The 17,630-nt window shown below is 43.3% G+C and overlaps 1 protein-coding gene across 1 annotated transcript; it reads right to left on the bottom strand.

Annotated features, from left to right (window-relative positions):
• Positions 1 to 466: 466 nt before the first annotated feature.
• On the bottom strand, positions 467 to 17,062 carry LOC106575170 (sterol 26-hydroxylase, mitochondrial). Its single transcript, XM_014151444.2, has 9 exons — positions 16,702 to 17,062; positions 12,845 to 13,035; positions 10,540 to 10,739; positions 10,119 to 10,316; positions 8,142 to 8,305; positions 3,846 to 4,012; positions 1,803 to 1,884; positions 1,428 to 1,634; positions 467 to 1,041 (listed from the first exon to the last, which is right to left on the bottom strand). Exons 1-9 carry the CDS (start codon positions 16,966 to 16,968, stop codon positions 925 to 927), a joined length of 1,593 nt encoding a protein of 530 aa, XP_014006919.1. The 5' UTR covers positions 16,969 to 17,062; the 3' UTR covers positions 467 to 924.
• Between the last annotated feature and the right edge of the window lie 568 nt (positions 17,063 to 17,630).

Below are 17,630 nucleotides of genomic sequence, written 5' to 3'. Positions count from 1 at the left end.
CAAGGGCACTGCGTTCATCCACCTCTGGCCTGCTGGCCCCCCTACCTCTGAGGAAGCACAGTTCCCGCTCAGCCCAGTCAAAACTGTTCGCTGCTCTGGCACCCCAATGGTGGAACAAGCTCCCTCACGACGCCAGGACAGCGGAGTCAATCACCACCTTCCGGAGACACCTGAAACCCCACCTCTTTAAGGAATACCTAGGATAGGATAAAGTAATCCTTCTAAACCCCCCCCCTTAAAAGATTTAGATGCACTATTGTAAAGTGGTTGTTCCACTGGATATCATAAGGTGAATGCACCATTTTGTAAGTCGCTCTGGATAAGAGCGTCTGCTAAATGACTTAAATGTAAATGTAAATGTAAGTAAAAGGTTGATGGCCAATACCCTAGATATATACAAGGTGTATTAGTATCTAATGATATTATATTATAATGCCATTCACAAGCACACACACACACTCTGTGATACATTTCTCCTCAACACCAATTTGCATTTATTACAGGGCAGATTCATCTATATGTATTAGCTTCATAGTAAAGGTCAACAGAGCAAAAGTCCCAGTTATACACCTCCGAATAACCTGGTATGAATCAGATTTGATTTGAGGGCATAGCCACAGGAAATAGGGGTGCTGCAGCACCGATGACAAATCTGCATTAAAAAATCATTAAAAAATATATATATTTTTGAAAATATAATTTCTTCACAAAAGTAGTGCACTGGGCCTTTACTAGTCCTGTATTAGCAGACCGATATAGCTGTCTGTAGCATGAACAAACTTTATTTTTCAGCATCCCCTCCCCCCACCCAAACTACTTCAATCGGCTATGTTTAAGGGGATCTAGGGGACTGGAGGTTACCACAGCACAGCACAACACCAGACCCTCCTGTCAATCCCTTTCTATAACTCCCTGGCACCCTCCTCAGTCTCGGGGTAGGAAGCGCAGGTTGATGGGTTTGGATGGGATGAGCAGTGTTCTAGTCTTGGGCTCTGTGGTCGGGGCCCCATCCTCTGGCTGGATCTCATAATGCTGCATCAGCTGTAGAGGGGGTACAAGAGTTCAAGTTCAAGGGTTTAGTGTTAATGAGCCACCTGGTTGTCTGACGTCTCTCTAGCCAGAGAATCAGTTTACAACCATAAAATTAAGTCTCTATAACATCCCATGCCAACTTGGATAGTAAAAGCAGAATATGGGCCCCGCTCATAAAAATGGGTTTCGTCACACCTGTTGTAAGTGTTGCACACTTAACTTCCCACACACTCAGATTGCTTCTGGGGATTTACCATTAGCAAATCACCACAGATGATGGACGAAATCCAACAACAATCACCTCCAACAGTCTGTGGTAACTTCATTTTGACACTGATGGCTTTTTGTTACTCAACATTCCTTGGAAATCTCAATTCAATACTTCTCTTACTCACCCTGGAGAGGGCAAAGTACATCTCTAGCTCTGCCACTCTCTTGCCCACACAGGCTCTCACGCCCACCCCGAAGGGTATAAAGCTGTAGGGGTGGTGTTGGTACGACTCTGGGTCTCCTCTCAGCCAACGCTCAGGCCTGAAACACTCTGCATCCACAAACTCCGCCTCGTCATGACTGGCAGCATAGTGACACAGATGGAACTGGGTCTGACAGAGAGGAATAGGAAGTAGTAGGCATACAGGAAGTAGAGCGACTGACAGAATTTCATAGAAAATACATCTCATCCTTTGGGGAAAGAAATAGAGATTTCTTAAGTATTGACAAAGGTGAAAGAGAGAGATGTTTATCTTTCTCTCTTCATCGCCTGCCCCTACCTTCTTTGGGAACCAGTAGTTGTCCACAACAACTTCATTGTCTACGGTGAGACGGCCATTCCCTGGAACTACAGGGTACATCCTGCAGAGAGAACAGCTTCAACAACATGCGGAGCCTCTGTAGGACTGCTTTATATAAACCTTTGTGTGGCTAGGAATGTTCAGTATACCAGACCTGCCAACCCTTTAGAGTACCAGACGCACACAGCAAATTGGAGATTCAACTCGCAAATTTAGTGCAAAGGCATTTTAGAAGCATTACCTCTATAGCTAATACTGGACACTCATTATTCTTTCATCGCGCAGTCTTCTAAACTCCCGACTCCATTTAATGCCAAGATGTTTATATTTATTTTGGATTATACTTTTGTAATGCTTTTTGTGATGTGGATCATAATTACAGTCTATCAGGTTGCGTGATCCTCGTCATGTTACGTGTAAAATACAACTAATGGGACGCAGAATTAAATGTACATCACACTCGCACAAATGCGACCAGTTACTTTTCGTATTTGCATTTCATTTCTTTCACTAGCAAATGAACTGCTGGCACTTCAGAGCCCACTGAATGTCCATCTTATGTTCTCTAACGTTAGCTTGAAACCATTAGTGTTTACCTTCCCACAACACACGGAGTCCAAAAGGGATTTGTCCATGTGTTTACGTACAGCATCACAACAAGCAGGAGGGGCAGACACCGGGTAGCTACGTCCAATAATGATGTATTCATCTCCATGTCCGTTGACACAAACTCTGTACATGTCTGTGTGTTGCAGCTCGAGATTTGGGATGTTAGTGGATATATCTTTATTAAAATGTAAATAACATCAGGCCCTATTCATTACCCGCGTACACGGACAGAGATTTGCGTAGTTGGTATGCAAAATGCGTGCATGTTGACAGGTCTGGTCGCATTGGTATTTGATACACCTAAATACCAGAGAGTTGGCAATGGCAGGTTGTGATTCTGACCTAGTTGTTGTTGAGCATTTGAATCATTAGAAAATCAAGGACACACAGGATAAATGGCTATGACCATATAGGAAGAGGTGGAGGGGGGCCAATTTCCTTCTATAAGCCTGTCATCCAGGACCTCTATACCAGGCGGTGTCAAAGGAAGGCCCTAAAAATTGTCAAAAGACTCCAGCCACCCAAGTCATCGACTGTTCTCTCTGCTACCGCACGGCAAACGGTACTGGAGAGCTAAGTCTGGGAGCAAAAGGCTCCTGAACAGCTTCTAGCCACAAGCCATAAGACTGCTAACTAGTTCACCAATAGTTCACCTGGACTATCTGCATTGAACCTTTTTGACACATACTTACTCTAACACATACACACACTCACCCACAGATAACATGTACACACAGGCACACATTTGCCACACACACACACACATCACATACGCTGTTGCTTCCGTCTAATCTATCCTGTTGCCTGGTCACTTTACCCCTACCGATATGTACATCTCTACCTCAATTACCTCATACCCCTGCACATTGACTCAGTATTGGTACCCAGTGTACATAGCCAAGTAAATATTACTCATTGTGTATGTATTCCTTGTGTTACAATGTTTTTTATTTATTATTATTAAAAATATATATAGTATTCTGCATTGTTGGGATTAGTTCACACCTGTTCTTTACGAAGCATGTGAAAATTAAAATTTGAACACAACATTCAGGTTATATAAGGACATTTCTACCCCCCCCTTACATAAGCTATCCAAAAAGCATGCCCCATGCCTCTACCTTGACCCTCTGCACTCCGAATGAAATGCCAACATGTTATCTCACTTATCAGTCATCATCAGTATAATTAGGGAAAGGAAAATGCAAGCACACAGGCACACAAACTCTTTGACCAGGCATGCTCAAAACAAGAGGCCAGTTGCAGGTCGCCGTTCTTGGCGTGTGTGTGTGTGTGTGTGTGTGTGTGTGTGTGTGTGTGTGTGTGTGTGTGCGTGTGCGTGTGTTCATCTCAGAACCTGTGTGTGTGTACGTGTACATGCATCCGTGCCTACGTGCGTGTGTGTGTGTTCACCTCAGAGTCTCCTTGATGACAGCCTTCAGGTAGGGCATCCTGCTCAGGTCCTCTGATCTGGGCTGCTGTCTTCCCGGACACACGGACGTGATCTCACGGTACAGCCTGTCCTGGGACGCGGCGTCGCGAGCCAACTGGTACAATGCCCACGACAAGGTGTTGGACGTCTGAGGCGAAAGGAGAAGGATGGTAGAAAGAAAGAGGGGTTTACTTAGAGTGAAGTGATATGATATATACTGAACAAAAATCTGAACGTAACATGTAAAGTGTTAGTCCCATGTTTTATGAGTTGAAAGAAAAGATGCCAGGAATTGTCCATACTCACAAAAAGCTTATTTCTCTCAAATGTTGTTCACAAATTTGTTTACATCCCTAGTGAGCATTTCTCCTTCGCCAAGATAATCCATCCACCTGACCGGGGTGGCATATCAAGAAGCTGGTTAAATAGCACGATCATTACACAGGTGCACTTTGTGCTGGGGACAATAAAAGTCTGTTATAAAATGTGCAGTTTTGTCACACTACACTGCCACAGATGTCTCAAGTTTTGAAGGAGCGTGCAATTGGTATGCTGACTGCAGGAATGTCCACCAGAGCTGTTGCCAGAGCATTGAATGTTCATTACTCTACCATAAGCGGTTTGATGATGTCAACGTTGTAAACAGAGTGCCCCATGGTGGCGGTGGGGTTATGGTATAGGCTGGCATAAGCTATGGACAACGAACACAACTGCATTTTAGCAATGGCAATTTGAATGCACAGAGATGCCGTGATGAGATCCTGACTGTTGTGCCATTCATCTGCTGCCATCACCTCATGTTTCAGCATGATAATGCACTGCCCCATGTTGCAAGGATCTGTACACAATTCCTGGAAGCTGATGTCCCAGTTCTTCCATGGCTTGCATACTCACCAGGCATGTCATGCATTGAGCATGTTTGGGCTTATCTAAATGACAGCGTGTTCCAGTTCCCATCCATATCCAGCAACTTAGCACAGCCATTGAAGAGGAGTCAGATAATATTCCACAATCCACCGCCTGATCAACTCTATGTGAAAGAGATGTGTCGTGCTGCATGAGGCAAATGGTGGTCACGCCAGATACTGACTGGTTTTCTGATCCACGCCCCAACTTTTCTCTCATATTCTTATTACTTTTACCCCTTTTTCTCCCCAATTGGTAGTTACAGTCTTGTCCCATCGCTGGAACTTCCGTACGGACTCAGGAGAGGCGAAGCTCGAGAGCCATGCATCCTCCGAAACACGACCCTACCAAGCTGCACTGCTTCTTGACACACTGCTCGCTTAGCCGGAGGAAACACAGTACAACTGGCGACCGTGTCAGAGTACGTGTGCCCGGCCAGCCACAGGAGTTGCTAGAGCGCGATGGGACAAGGACATCCTGGCTGGCCAAACCCTCCCCTAACCCGGACGACGCTGGGACAATTATGCGTCGTCTCATGGGTCTCCCGGTCGCGGCCGGCTGCGACACAGGCCGGGATCGAACCCGGATCTGTAGTGGCGCCTCAAGCACTGCAGTGCCTTAGACCGCTGCGCCACTCAGGAGGCCCTACTTTTTATTTTAAGGTATCTGTTACCAACAGATGCATATCTGTATTCCCAGTCATGTGAAATCCATAGATTAGGGCCGAATAAATTCATTTCAATTGACTGATTTCCTTATATGAACTGTAACTCTGTAAAACCTTTGAAATTGTTGCGTTTTCGATTTTTGTTCAGTATACTTTATCGTCCCTGAGGGGAAATTTGACTTGGACAATTAAAGTGCTGATGTTTCTAAAAAAAAATTATTCAAAGTTGAGAGAGTGGTGGAGGCTGTATGAGAGACAAGTTATCAGTGATCATCAACATTTATTGACATCAATTCATTATAAAAGCAGCAGAGGAAATGACTTTGGAACAGTAGATCAATTCAAGTGACATCTAATCATTGAACAAGACCATCTCAAGTGAGAACACCGATTTCCAGTGAGAAAAACACATTTATCTCCATGACGTAACATAAAGGTTGAATAAATGGAGCTTGAGGCTTGTGTTTTATCCAGCAACAGATCCCAGAAAGCAACAAAGATAAGCAAAGACAAGACCAGACTGCACCAGGAAATGCAGCCAGGCAGGTCTACACGGACAAGTTCTGGCCTGGTTTATCAAGACTGTTTCAAGGACAGCTTTTTTCCATCTACGTTACATTGCAAAAATGATGCAGAAAAATTAATCCATGCTTTTGTCACTTCTAGGTTGGACTACTGCAATGCTCTACTTTCCGGCTACCCGGATAAAGCACTAAATAAACTTCAGTTAGTGCTAAATACGGCTGCTAGAATTCTGACTAGAACCAAAAAATTTGATCATATTACTCCAGTGCTAGCCTCTCTACACTGGCTTCCTGATTTCAAGGTTTTACTGCTAACCATCAAAGCATTACGTGGGCTTGCTCCTACCCATCTTTCCGATTTGGTCCTGCCGTACATACCTACACGTACGCTACGGTCACAAGACGCAGGCCTCCTAATTGTCCCTACAATTTCTAAGCAAACACCTGGAGGCAGGGCTTTCTCCTATAGAGCTCAATTTTTATGGAACGGTCTGCCTACCCATGTGAGAGACGCAGACTCGGTCTCAATCTTTAAGTCTTTACTGAAGACTCATCTCTTCAGTAGGTCCAATGATTGAGTGTAGTCTGGCCCAGGAGTGTGAAGGTGAACGGAAAGGCACTGGAGCAACGAACCGCCCTTGCTGTCTCTGCCTGGCCGGTTCCCCTCTCTCCACTGGGATTCTCTGCCTCTAACCCTATTACAGGGGCTGAGTCACTGGCTTATTGGTGTTCTTCCATGCCGTCCCTAGCAGGGGTGCGTCACTTGAGTGGGTTGAGTCACTGACGTGGTCTTCCTGTCTAGGTTGGCGCCCCCCCTTGGGTTGTGCCGTGGCAGAGATCTTTGTGGGCTATACTCGGCCTTGTCTCAGGATGGTAAGTTGGTGGTTGAATATATCCCTCTAGTGGTGTGGGGGCTGTGCTTTGGCAAAGTGGGTGGGGTTATATCCTGCCTGTTTGGCCCTGTCCGGGGGTATCATCGGATGGGGCCACTGTGTCTCCTGACCCCTCCTGTCACAGCCTCCAGTATTTATGCTGCAGTAGTTTATGTGTCGGGGGGCTAGTGTCAGTCTGTTATATCTGGAGTATTTCTCCTGTCTTATCCAGTGTCCTGTGTGATTTTAAGTATGCTCTAATTCTCTCTTTCTCTCTTTCTTTCTTTCTCTCTCTCTCTCTCTCTCTCTCTCTCGGAGGACCTGAGCTCTAGGACCATGCCTCAGGACTACCTGACATGATGACTCCTTGCTGTCCCCAGTCCACCTGGCCGTGCTGCTGCTCCAGTTTCAACTGTTCTGCCTGCGGCTATGGAACCCTGACCTGTTCACCGGACGTGCTACCTGTCCCAGACCTGCTGTTTTCAACTCTCTAGAGACAGCAGGAGCGGTAGAGATACTCTCAATGATCGGCTATGAAAAGCCAACTGACATTTACTCGAGGTGCTGACTTGTTGCACCCTCGACAACCACTGTGATTATTATTATTTGACCATGCTGGTCATTTATGAACATTTTAACATCTTGGCCATGTTCTGTTATAATCTCCACCCGGCACAGCCAGAAGAGGACTGGCCACCCCTCATAGCCTGGTTCCTCTCTAGGTTTCTTCCTAGGTTTTGGCCTTTCATGGGAGTTTTTCCTAGCCACCGTGCTTCTACACCTGCATTACTTGCTGTTTGGGGTTTTAGGCTGGGTTTCTGTACAGCACTTTGAGATATCAGCTGATGTAAGAAGGGCTATATAAATACATTTGATTTGATTTAGTGTTTGTACGGTTACTGTGTATCTGTCTGTGGTTATGTGAGTGTATGTGAGAGCATTTTGTACCCTCTAAAATAAATACAAAGTTACGCCGCAAATATATGTCTACAAACTAAAGTAAATGGTTTCAGTATTTATGGCCTGGGGAGAACCGTGTAATCTTAAAGCCAAAATACACCTCCACCCTACAAAAGCCTCTGACTCCATCACTTCCCCCATTCCCTAGGACATGTCCAGTAGGCACAAAACAGAATAAAACATTTTGAAATGTAGAGGAAATAATATAATTTTGCCAATGAGAAATTCACGTGTTCGTTTTCCATTTCAAAAGGTTTGTTTACGGTGTACCCTACTGAACGTGACCCTGCTGTTATGAATGGCACCACCCTCCTTTCTGTATGACCTCCCATGACCCTCTCCTCTCACCGTGTCCACTCCACCCAGCAACAGCTCTGTGATGCTGATGTACACCTCTCCCAGGGTCAGTTTATCACAGGACAGCAGGTAGGTGAGATACATCCCGTCCACCTGCTTCCCAGCCAGCACCTGGGCATCCATCTGCGCCAACTTATGGTCAATGAGACGTTGAGCTGAGGGTTTATGTAGAAATCAATGAACACACACATTCATTTAGGGGACGCACACAAACACACACACACAAAATTAGTCTCAATACTGAACATAGCTCAACAGTTAGTCTCCCTAGGCAGACGAGTTGCCTCCCACATTAACTTCTTGGTGACAGGGGGCAGTATTCGGAAATTCAGATTAATAATGTGCCCAAGTTAAACTGCCTGCTACTCGGGCCCAGAAGGTAGGATATGCATATTAGTAGATTTGGATAGAAAACACTCTGAAGTTTCTAAAACTATTTGAATGATGTCTGTGAGTATAACAGAACTCATATGGCAGGCAAAAATCTGAGAAAAAATCCAACCAGGAAGTGGTTTGTAGTTTTTCAAGTGATTCCCTATCCAGTATACAGTGTCTGTGGGGTCATTTTGCACTTCCTAAGGCTTCCACTAGATGTCAACAGTCTTTAGAACGTTGTTTCATGCTTCTACTGTGAATAGGGAGAGAATAAGAGGTCCTGGAGTCAGATGACTGAGAGAATGACATGAGTTCAGTGGCGCGCCCTCACGTGAGAGTTAGCTGCGTTCCTTTTCTTTTCTGAAGACATTGGAATTGTCCGGTTGGAATATTACTGAAGATTTATGATAAAAACATCCTAATGATTGATGCTATACATCGTTTGACATGTTTCTACGAACGTAAATAAAACTTTTTTTTAACTTTTCGTCGTGACATTTTGCACGCGCTTCCTGCATTTGGAGTAGTGGACTAAACGCCCGAACAAAAAGGAGGTATTTGGACATAAATGATGGACTTTATCGAGCAAAACAAACATTTATTGTGGAACTGGGATTCCTGGGAGTGCATTCTGATGAAGATCATCAAAGGTAAGTGAATATTTATAATGCTGTTTCTGATTTTAGTTGACTCCAAAATGGTGGGTATCTGTATTGCTTGTTGTTGTTGTCTGAGCGCTGTACTCAGATTATTGCAAAGTGTGCTTCCGCTGTAAAGTTTTTGGGAAATCTGACACAGCGGTTGCATTAAGGAGAAGTGTATCTATAATTCTTTGAATAACAGTTTAATATTTTATCAACGTTTATGATGAGTATTTCTGTAAATTGATGTGCTCATTCACCGGAAGTTTTGGGAGGCAAAACATTTCTGAACATTACACTCCAATGTAAAATGTTTTTTAAAAATATAAATGTGAACTTTATCGAGCAAAACATACATGTATTGTGTAACATGAAGTCCTGAGTGCCATCTGATGAAGATCATCAAAGGTTAGTGATTCATTTTAGCTGCATTTTTGTTTTTTGTGATGCCTCTCCTTGCTTGGAAAATGGCTGTGTGGTTTTTCTTGTCTCGGCGCTGTCCTAACATAATCTAATGTTATGCTTTCGCCGTAAAGCCTTTTTGAAATCGGACAATGTGGTTGGATTAACGAGAAGTGTATCTTTAAAATGGGATATAATAGTTGTATGTTTGAGAAATTTGAATTATGAGATTTTTGTTGTTTTGAATTTGCCGCCCTGCTATTTCACTGGCTGTTGAATAGTGTGTCCCACGGGTGGGACGCTAGTGTCCCACATTTCCCAGAGAGGTTAACAAAGTTCCCACATAGGTCTGCGATTTCCGACACTTCTCAACAGTGCTTAGCGGCTGACAGTGGCTGACGTGCAAGTGACAGGGCAAGCTATTGTGCAATAGAAATAATCGTACGCTTGCATTGTGGAGGTCGAACCTACCATGTCTACTTTCCACCTACACATTTGAGTCCGCTTGTCGCTCAATAGAAGGAGCCCCTGACATTATTTACAAACATACCTACATTCACCAGGTCGTCCCAGGCTTGGATAAATCGTTTCCAGTAGGGCAGGACGTTGCGTGTCCAGATCGGGAGGAAGAGGACGGTCTCAGACAGGGTTAGCATGTCGTTGGCTGCAGCGATGAACCTCAGCGTGTCCTTAGGGATCTCCTCCTGCAGACAACCCAGCCGCGTCTCAAACAGGATGGAAGAGATCCCTGCAGGGACGGAGAGAACACAGTCAACAATGACTACACAGAGCTGGTGGGATTCTCGGTATCCTAGAAGCCATCTCCTGCCGTTGTGTCCCTGAGCAAGGCACTTTACCTAAGCTGCTGACTGTGGCAGACTCTGGCTTCCAACCCCACTGGGTGTGTGTGTGTGTGTTTCTGAAGAGGTTAAAAGCATAAAAAAATACTGAATGAACCAATGATATCACACCTTCAAAGCCAAACTTGTAGAGCTCTGCGGCGAGGTCTGGTACGGTGGTGTGGTCCTGACTGCGGAGGCGGAGCGTCTCAATACGCTGTAGCAGGTCCCCTACCACCTGGTGGATGACAGGCGCGTACGCAGATACCTCCGCTAGCTTCAGCATCTTTGGATTCAGGACACTACGGATACGGTACCACTGTGGGCCTTTACTGTAGGAGAGGAGAGGAGGGGACAGGAGACAGGAGACAGACAGTGAATCTACAGTAGATATTCAGAATAAAGGGGTGGAGGTATATCTACAGGTAACGGCCAAAATAAAGGAAAAACTTAAGTAAATGAAGGATACAAAGTATATTAAAAGCAAAAGCAGCTGCTTCCATACAGGTGTGGTTGCTGAGTTAAGTAAGCAATGAACATCCCAGATCTCAACCCAATTGAACACTTATGGGAGATTATAGAGCAGCGCCTGAGACAGCGTTTTCCACCACCATCAACTAAACACCAAATGATGGAATTTCTCATGGAATAATGGTGTCAAATCCCTCCAATTGAGTTCCAGACACTTGTAGAATCTATGCCAAGGCGCATTCAAGCTTTTCTGGCGACTAGTGGTGGCCCAATGCTCCATTAAGATGCTAGGTTGGCGTTTCCTTTATTTTGGCAGTTACCTGTAGGTTAGATTGATAATGTTGGAGGTGGAGGTACTACTGAAACAAATTTACCTGTAGAGTTAGGGTTTCCTCAAACCAGACCAACATTGCTTTTACCCAAGGCAATGATTTATTACCAATAACTGTCATAGTGTATCTGTGAAGCATAGGGTGTAAGCAATGTTCCCTCTAAGCTGCGCACCTCCTCCAGAATGCCACGCAGAAGAAATGCCATGCAGAGACGCAAGAGATTGAACTTCACTGAGTTCGCCGCATTAGTTTGCACTATATAGATTACCGTTTTTTCTGTGATCGAATCAAATTATAAACTGGGTGGTTCGAGCCTTGAATGCTGATTGGCTGACAGCCGTGGTATATCAGACCGTATATAATTACATTGGTAACCAGTTTATAATAGCAATAAGGCACCTCGGGGGTTTGTAGTATATGGCCAATATACCATGGCTAAGGGCTGTATCCAGGCACTCCGCGTTGCCCTTTTTAATGCAACAAAACAAGTTTAACTTTGCAAGATTGAGTCTGTGATTTATTTGTAGGCAGAGCCAGTGTGCAGCAGAGTATAATTATTTTGGTGGGATGGTAGCCCATGAGCGCTTTTCAGATCAGTTCAGAGCACGCATGTGCACATTTGTTGATATTCTTTGCTAGTTAGCGAGTTATTTGCCCAGTTATTGATAATTATAAACTGGCTGGTTCGAGCCCTGAATGCTGATTGGCTGACAAGCGTGGTATATATCAGACCGTATACCATGAGTATGACAAAACGTTTATTTTTACTGTTCTAATTACGTTGGTAACCAGTTTATAATAGCAATAAGGCACCTCGGGGGTTTGTGGTATATGGCCAATATACCACGGCTAAAGGCTGTATCCAGGCACTCCATGTTGTGCAAAAGAACATCCCTTAGCCGTGGTATATTGGCCATATACCACAACCCCGTGGTGCCTTATTGCTTAAATATAGGTCAGCAATGGGGAGTAACTGCTTCCTACAAGAGCACAAAACGCGTAGGCCACATTTCAAGCTCTCTTTGAAAAGCTAATCAGCTTAAAAGCTTACATCTTAATTAAAGGGGCAGTGTTGTATTTTGAGACATGCTTGCATATCCTACATTGTCTAAGTCGCTGTGTGGTAATAATAATAATAAATTGTATTTTGTAAAGTGGTTTCTTGCATCATACAATACACTGTACTGTCACCCTAGTGTCACAGACCAAGTAAAACATTAATATCAAGCGTTTCATAATGTAAAAACGTTATTAAAAATCGAATTCAATATAGGCCTGCATTGAACATCACATATATGTTACCATAGGCTGTATCACAGAAATCAAAAGCTATTTCCATGTGAAAATGTTATGGGATTTGTGCCATTGGTTTTGTTGGTAGGTCTACATTATGCTCAAATAGCCACAATAGCCTATTGGCTACTGTCTAAAACTGTAATGGTACAGCCGCAGTGTTTACTGTAAACATGTGCCGGAAGTTGCACAAAATCCTCACAACATTAACGTTTCCGCTCACGAGCAAATATTTCCTCAGTGCCCCAAAAAATGAGGGAACAGTGGGTGTAAGTATTATCCATTCCCTTTCCTACACCCAATCTAGGAATAGTCCTTGACGTGGTTCATCGGCCACTCACTCCACATGGAGTCCATAGGCCTGTCCCCTCATATCGCGGTACTCCTTCCAGTGTGGCAGCTCTGTCCGGACCGGGTAGCGGCCCTCCTGACGGATCACCTGGGATATAAACTCTGGAGACGCCACGTTCACCACATCAAACGGGCCGAACCGCGAGCGCCAGATGGGCCCGTACAGTTTCTTGTGTTCAACCTGGGTTGGGGGCAAAGAGAAGATATTTGATTCTGGAAATGTACACAAAGATGTTGGAAATGCACAGTGAGAAAGTCCTATATTATTATATTTAATATGAATTAATGATTCACAAAATATACATAGAGTATACGAAACATTAGGAACACCTGCTCTTTCCATGACACACTGACCAGATAAGTCCAGGTGAAAACTATGATCCCTTATTGATGTTACCTGTTAAATCCACTTCAAACAGTGTAGATGAAGGGAAGATGACAAGTTAAAGACGGATTTTTAAGCCTTGAGACATGGATTGTGTATGTGTGCCATTCAGAGGGTGAATGGGCAAGACAAAAGACTTAAGTGCCTTTGAACAGGGTATTGTAGTAGGTGCCAGTTGCACCGGTTTGAGCGTGTCAAGAACTGCAACGCTGCTGTGTTTTTCACTCTCAACAGTTTCCTGTGTGTATCAAGAATGGTCCACCACCCAAAAGACATCCAGCCAACTTGACCTAACTGTGGGAATCATTGGAGTCAACGTGGGCCAGCATCCCCGTGGAATGCTTTTGACACCTTGTAGTCCATGCACTGACAAATTGAGGCTGTTCTGAGGGAAAAGGAGGTGGACTCAATATTAGGAAGTTTCTCTTAATGTTATGTACACAGTATATTTACTAAAAATAACAGTATATAAACTACTTATTAACCTAATTAGTCAAATCAACCTCTAGTTTAATAAACCATCCAGGTGCATAACTTTGGGGGTCATAATCCCACCAATATCAGAGCCAATTTGACCTCCTAAATAATATGCTATGATCAATTTGATGGATGTGAAATGATTTAACCACCATAGGTACTGGCTTTCTACACAGTACTGCTAAATTCCAAATGTTATGACTGGATCACCCCTGCTGCCAATTATGCTTTCGGTTTGGTCCGGCCCGTGAAGGGAAAACAAGTTGCACAAGGCTTGAAAACCTTTAATTCTGTGAGCTAACTTCTAACAAATAAAGAAGTACAGTCATATTTAACATGGTCAATTCGTACAAATAGAATTATAGAAAGCGACATCTCGCATGTGTCAAAATGATTGATAATTTGTGGCATTGTGGGGGGAAAGCACTCATGTTTATACAACCTAATAATCGTCATGAGAATACTTCCAGAACCACCTTAATCTTTTATTTAAATTAAGAAAATGTACAAACTAGTTTGGCCTACCCTAGTCTTTATTGATATACATACAGGTACAGTTGAAGTTGAAAGCTTACATACACTTAGCTTGGAGTCATTAAAACTCGTTTTTCAACCACTCCACAAATTTCTTGTTAACAAACTATAGTTTTGGCAAGTCGGTTAGGACATCTACTTTGTGCATGACACAAGTCCCTTTTCCAACAATTGTTTACAGACAGATTATTTCACTTATAATTCACTGTATCAATATTCCAGTTGGTCAGAAGTTTACATACACTAAGTTGACTGTGCCTTTAAACAGCTAGGAAAATTCCAGAAAATGATGTCATGGCTTTAGAAGCTTCTGATAGGCTAATTGACATAATTTGAGTCAATTGGAGGTGTACCTGTGGATGTATTTTAAGGCCTACCTTCAAACTCAGTGCCTCTTTGCTTGACATCATGGGAAAATCAAAAGAAATCAGCCAAGATCTCAGAAAAAAATTGTAGACCTCCACAAGTCTGGTTCATCCTTGGGAGCAATTTCCAAATGCCTGAAGGTACCACGTTCATCTGTACAAACAATAGTACACAAGTATAAACACCATGGGACCACGCAGCTGTCATACCGCTCAGGAAGGAGACGCGTTCTGTCTCCTAGAGATTAACGTATTTTGGTACGAAAATAGCAAATCAATCCCATCAAACCTTGTGAAGATGCTGAAGGAAACAGGTACAAAAGTATCTATATCCACAGTAAAACAAGTCCTATATCGACATAACCTGAAAGGCCGCTCAGCAAGGAAGAAGGCACTGCTCCAAAACCGCCATAAAAAAAGCCAGACTACGGTTTGCAACTGTACATGGGGACAAAAAATGTACTTTTTGGAGAAATGTTCTCTGGTCTGATGAAACAAAAATAGAACTGTTTGGCCATCATTATGTTTGGAGGAAAAAGGGGGAGGCTGCATCATGTTGTGGGGGGGGCTTTGCTGCAAGAGGGACTGGTGCACTTCACAAAATAGATGGCATCATGAGGGAGGAAAATTATGTGGATATATTGAAGCAACATCTCAAGACATCAGTCAGGAAGTTAAAGCTTGATCGCAAATGGATCTTCCAAATGGACAATGACCCCAAGCATACATCCAAAGTTGTGGCAAAATGGCTTAAGGACAATAAAGTCAAGGTATTGGAGTGGACATCAAAGCGCTGACCTCAATCCTATGGAAATTTGTGGGCAGAACTGAAAAAGCATGTGCGAGCAAGGAGTCCTACAAACCTAACTCAGTTACACCAGCTCTGTCAGGAGGAATTCACCCAACTCATTGTGGGAAGCTTGTGGAAGGCTCCCCAAAACATTTGACCCAAGTTAAACAATTTAAAAGCAATGCTACTAAATAAACTTCTGACCCACTAGGAATGTGATGAAAGAAATGAAAGCTCAAATATATCATTCGCTCTCCTATTATTCTGACTTTCACATTCTTAAAATAAAGTGGTGATCCTAACCTACCTAAGACAGGGAATTTTTACTAGGATTAAATGTCAGGAATTGTGTAAAACTGAGTTTAAATGTATTTGGCTAAGGTGCATGTAAACTTCCGACTTCAACTGTACATGTGACATTGCACAGCAGTAAACAGGTCTATTTCACCATTGTTATGTCCTTCTTGATTTCAATAGGTAAGGGAAACCAGGTACTGGTGTTTACATACTGTTTCTTGATTGAGTAAATTGTATTCTTCTACCATATTTTTGTGTAACAGTAGTATAAATGCATTCAATTGGCGGAGGTGAGACTGAAAAAGAAAGCACTGGTTGAGAGAATGCTGCAGTTATCAATTGTGATCATGGTCACAGCTCTATTGAAAACGTATCATTCTACACATTTAATGTCCGTTTCATTGTGGACTTTCACCTGAAATTAGATGTCGGCCTACCTGCATCTAGCTCAGCAAACCATGTCAAAATTGAATTGCATTTATAAACCCAGATTTTAGTCAGTAGCCTATGCCTATTGAAATAAGTAAATCTCGCAAATAGGCCATTTATAACGGTTTGTAGTCTTAACATCTGCCACAAAATAACGGCAGACCATGTACCACCTGAATGACCTCAAAAAATAATTAATTTTCTAATTACGTTGGTCACCAGTTTATAGAAATAAGGCACCTCAGGGTTTTGTGGGGAAATACCACACCTCGGGCCTTATTGCTTAATCATAGCAGTAGTCAAATTAAGTTACATCGACATCCTTTCATGGAAAATGATCTGGACAGTTTAATAAGAGCGATTTAGCTCTTCTCTTGCAACATTCTTAAACTCACATGATTTATAATTGTGATGGAAAATCGAATTTAGTTTCTTAGTCTACGTCGTTAAAAATGACGTCGATATAATTTAATTCCCTCGATTACGTGCACTCCCTACACGTACGCAGCTGGCCATACTTGGATGAGAGAGTAGCAGAAATTGAGCGAGGCACTGTGGGATTAATTTTACCTGCATCGCATGGCTCTTATCTGCATATCCCTTCACGAACAGCCAATACACCGTCGTGGCCAAACTAGGTCCATGTAGATCGTCTATTGTTTTGTACTTCTCCGGGGTTGTTTCAATCGTTGTCTGCAATTTTTGTCCTTCTTGTCTGCTGGCTCCGGACTTGAACCTCCGACCGCCAGACACAAAGCCGTCCAGCACCACTGACAGTTTCTGGCCGTGGTGAACTGCGAGTTGGAGCGGCCTGGTCACCGCCGCAGGGCTACACATGTTGAATGTTGCGCATAAAAAATTATTCTATCATCTGTGGCTTTTTAATACAGTTTGACCTGCAGCACATTGGGACTCGCCCATTAAGTTTCACATTTCAACGTCACATGCACAAGTACAGTGAAATTCCTTTCTTGCAAACTCAAAACCCAACAATGTATTTATCAATAACTATGTAATACTAAAAATAACGTTAAATCAAAACACGAGATATAAAAACAATAACACGATAAAGCAAGCATACTACAATATATACAGGATCAGTTCCAGTACCATATTAACAAATGTGCAGGGATATTGGGTCTATAGAGGTAGCTATGTATAGGGGTAAGGTGACTAGCCATCAGGATATATGATAGAGTAGCAGCAGGGTATATGATGATGTGAGTGTGTTTAGAGGCAGTATAAATGTTTGTGAGCAAATGATGGAGTGAGTGTTTGTGTGCAGTAGTGTATAGGGCCCTGTACGTGTGCAGACAACTCAACTCAGTCTGTGTAGCCATTTAGTTAGCGGTCTTATGGGAATAGAAGCTGTTCAGGAGCCTGTTGGTGTCAGACTTTATGCACTGGTACTGCTGGCCGTGCGGAAGCAGAGAGAACAAATAGTCTACGGCTTGGGTGGTTGGAGTCTTTAATGATGTTCCGGGCCTTCCTTTCACACC

The sequence above is a fragment of the Salmo salar genome, chromosome ssa17, assembly GCF_905237065.1.
Source record: "Salmo salar chromosome ssa17, Ssal_v3.1, whole genome shotgun sequence".
NCBI classification, from domain to species: domain Eukaryota; kingdom Metazoa; phylum Chordata; class Actinopteri; order Salmoniformes; family Salmonidae; genus Salmo; species Salmo salar.
Note: the sequence above shows the minus strand (reverse complement) of the source record. Positions and strands in the feature narration are given on the sequence as shown.

Excerpts from the sequence above, each read along its gene's own strand:
- LOC106575170 (XM_014151444.2), bottom strand. The coding sequence starts at position 16,968 with ATGTGTAGCCCTGCGGCGGTGACCAGGCCGCTCCAACTCGCAGTTCAC. Across the intron at positions 13,036-16,701 it reads ATAAGAGCCATGCGATGCAG|GTTGAACACAAGAAACTGTA; the intron begins GTAAAATTAATC and ends CCCCCAACCCAG. Across the intron at positions 10,740-12,844 it reads GCCTATGGACTCCATGTGGA|TAAAGGCCCACAGTGGTACC; the intron begins GTGAGTGGCCGA and ends CCTCTCCTACAG.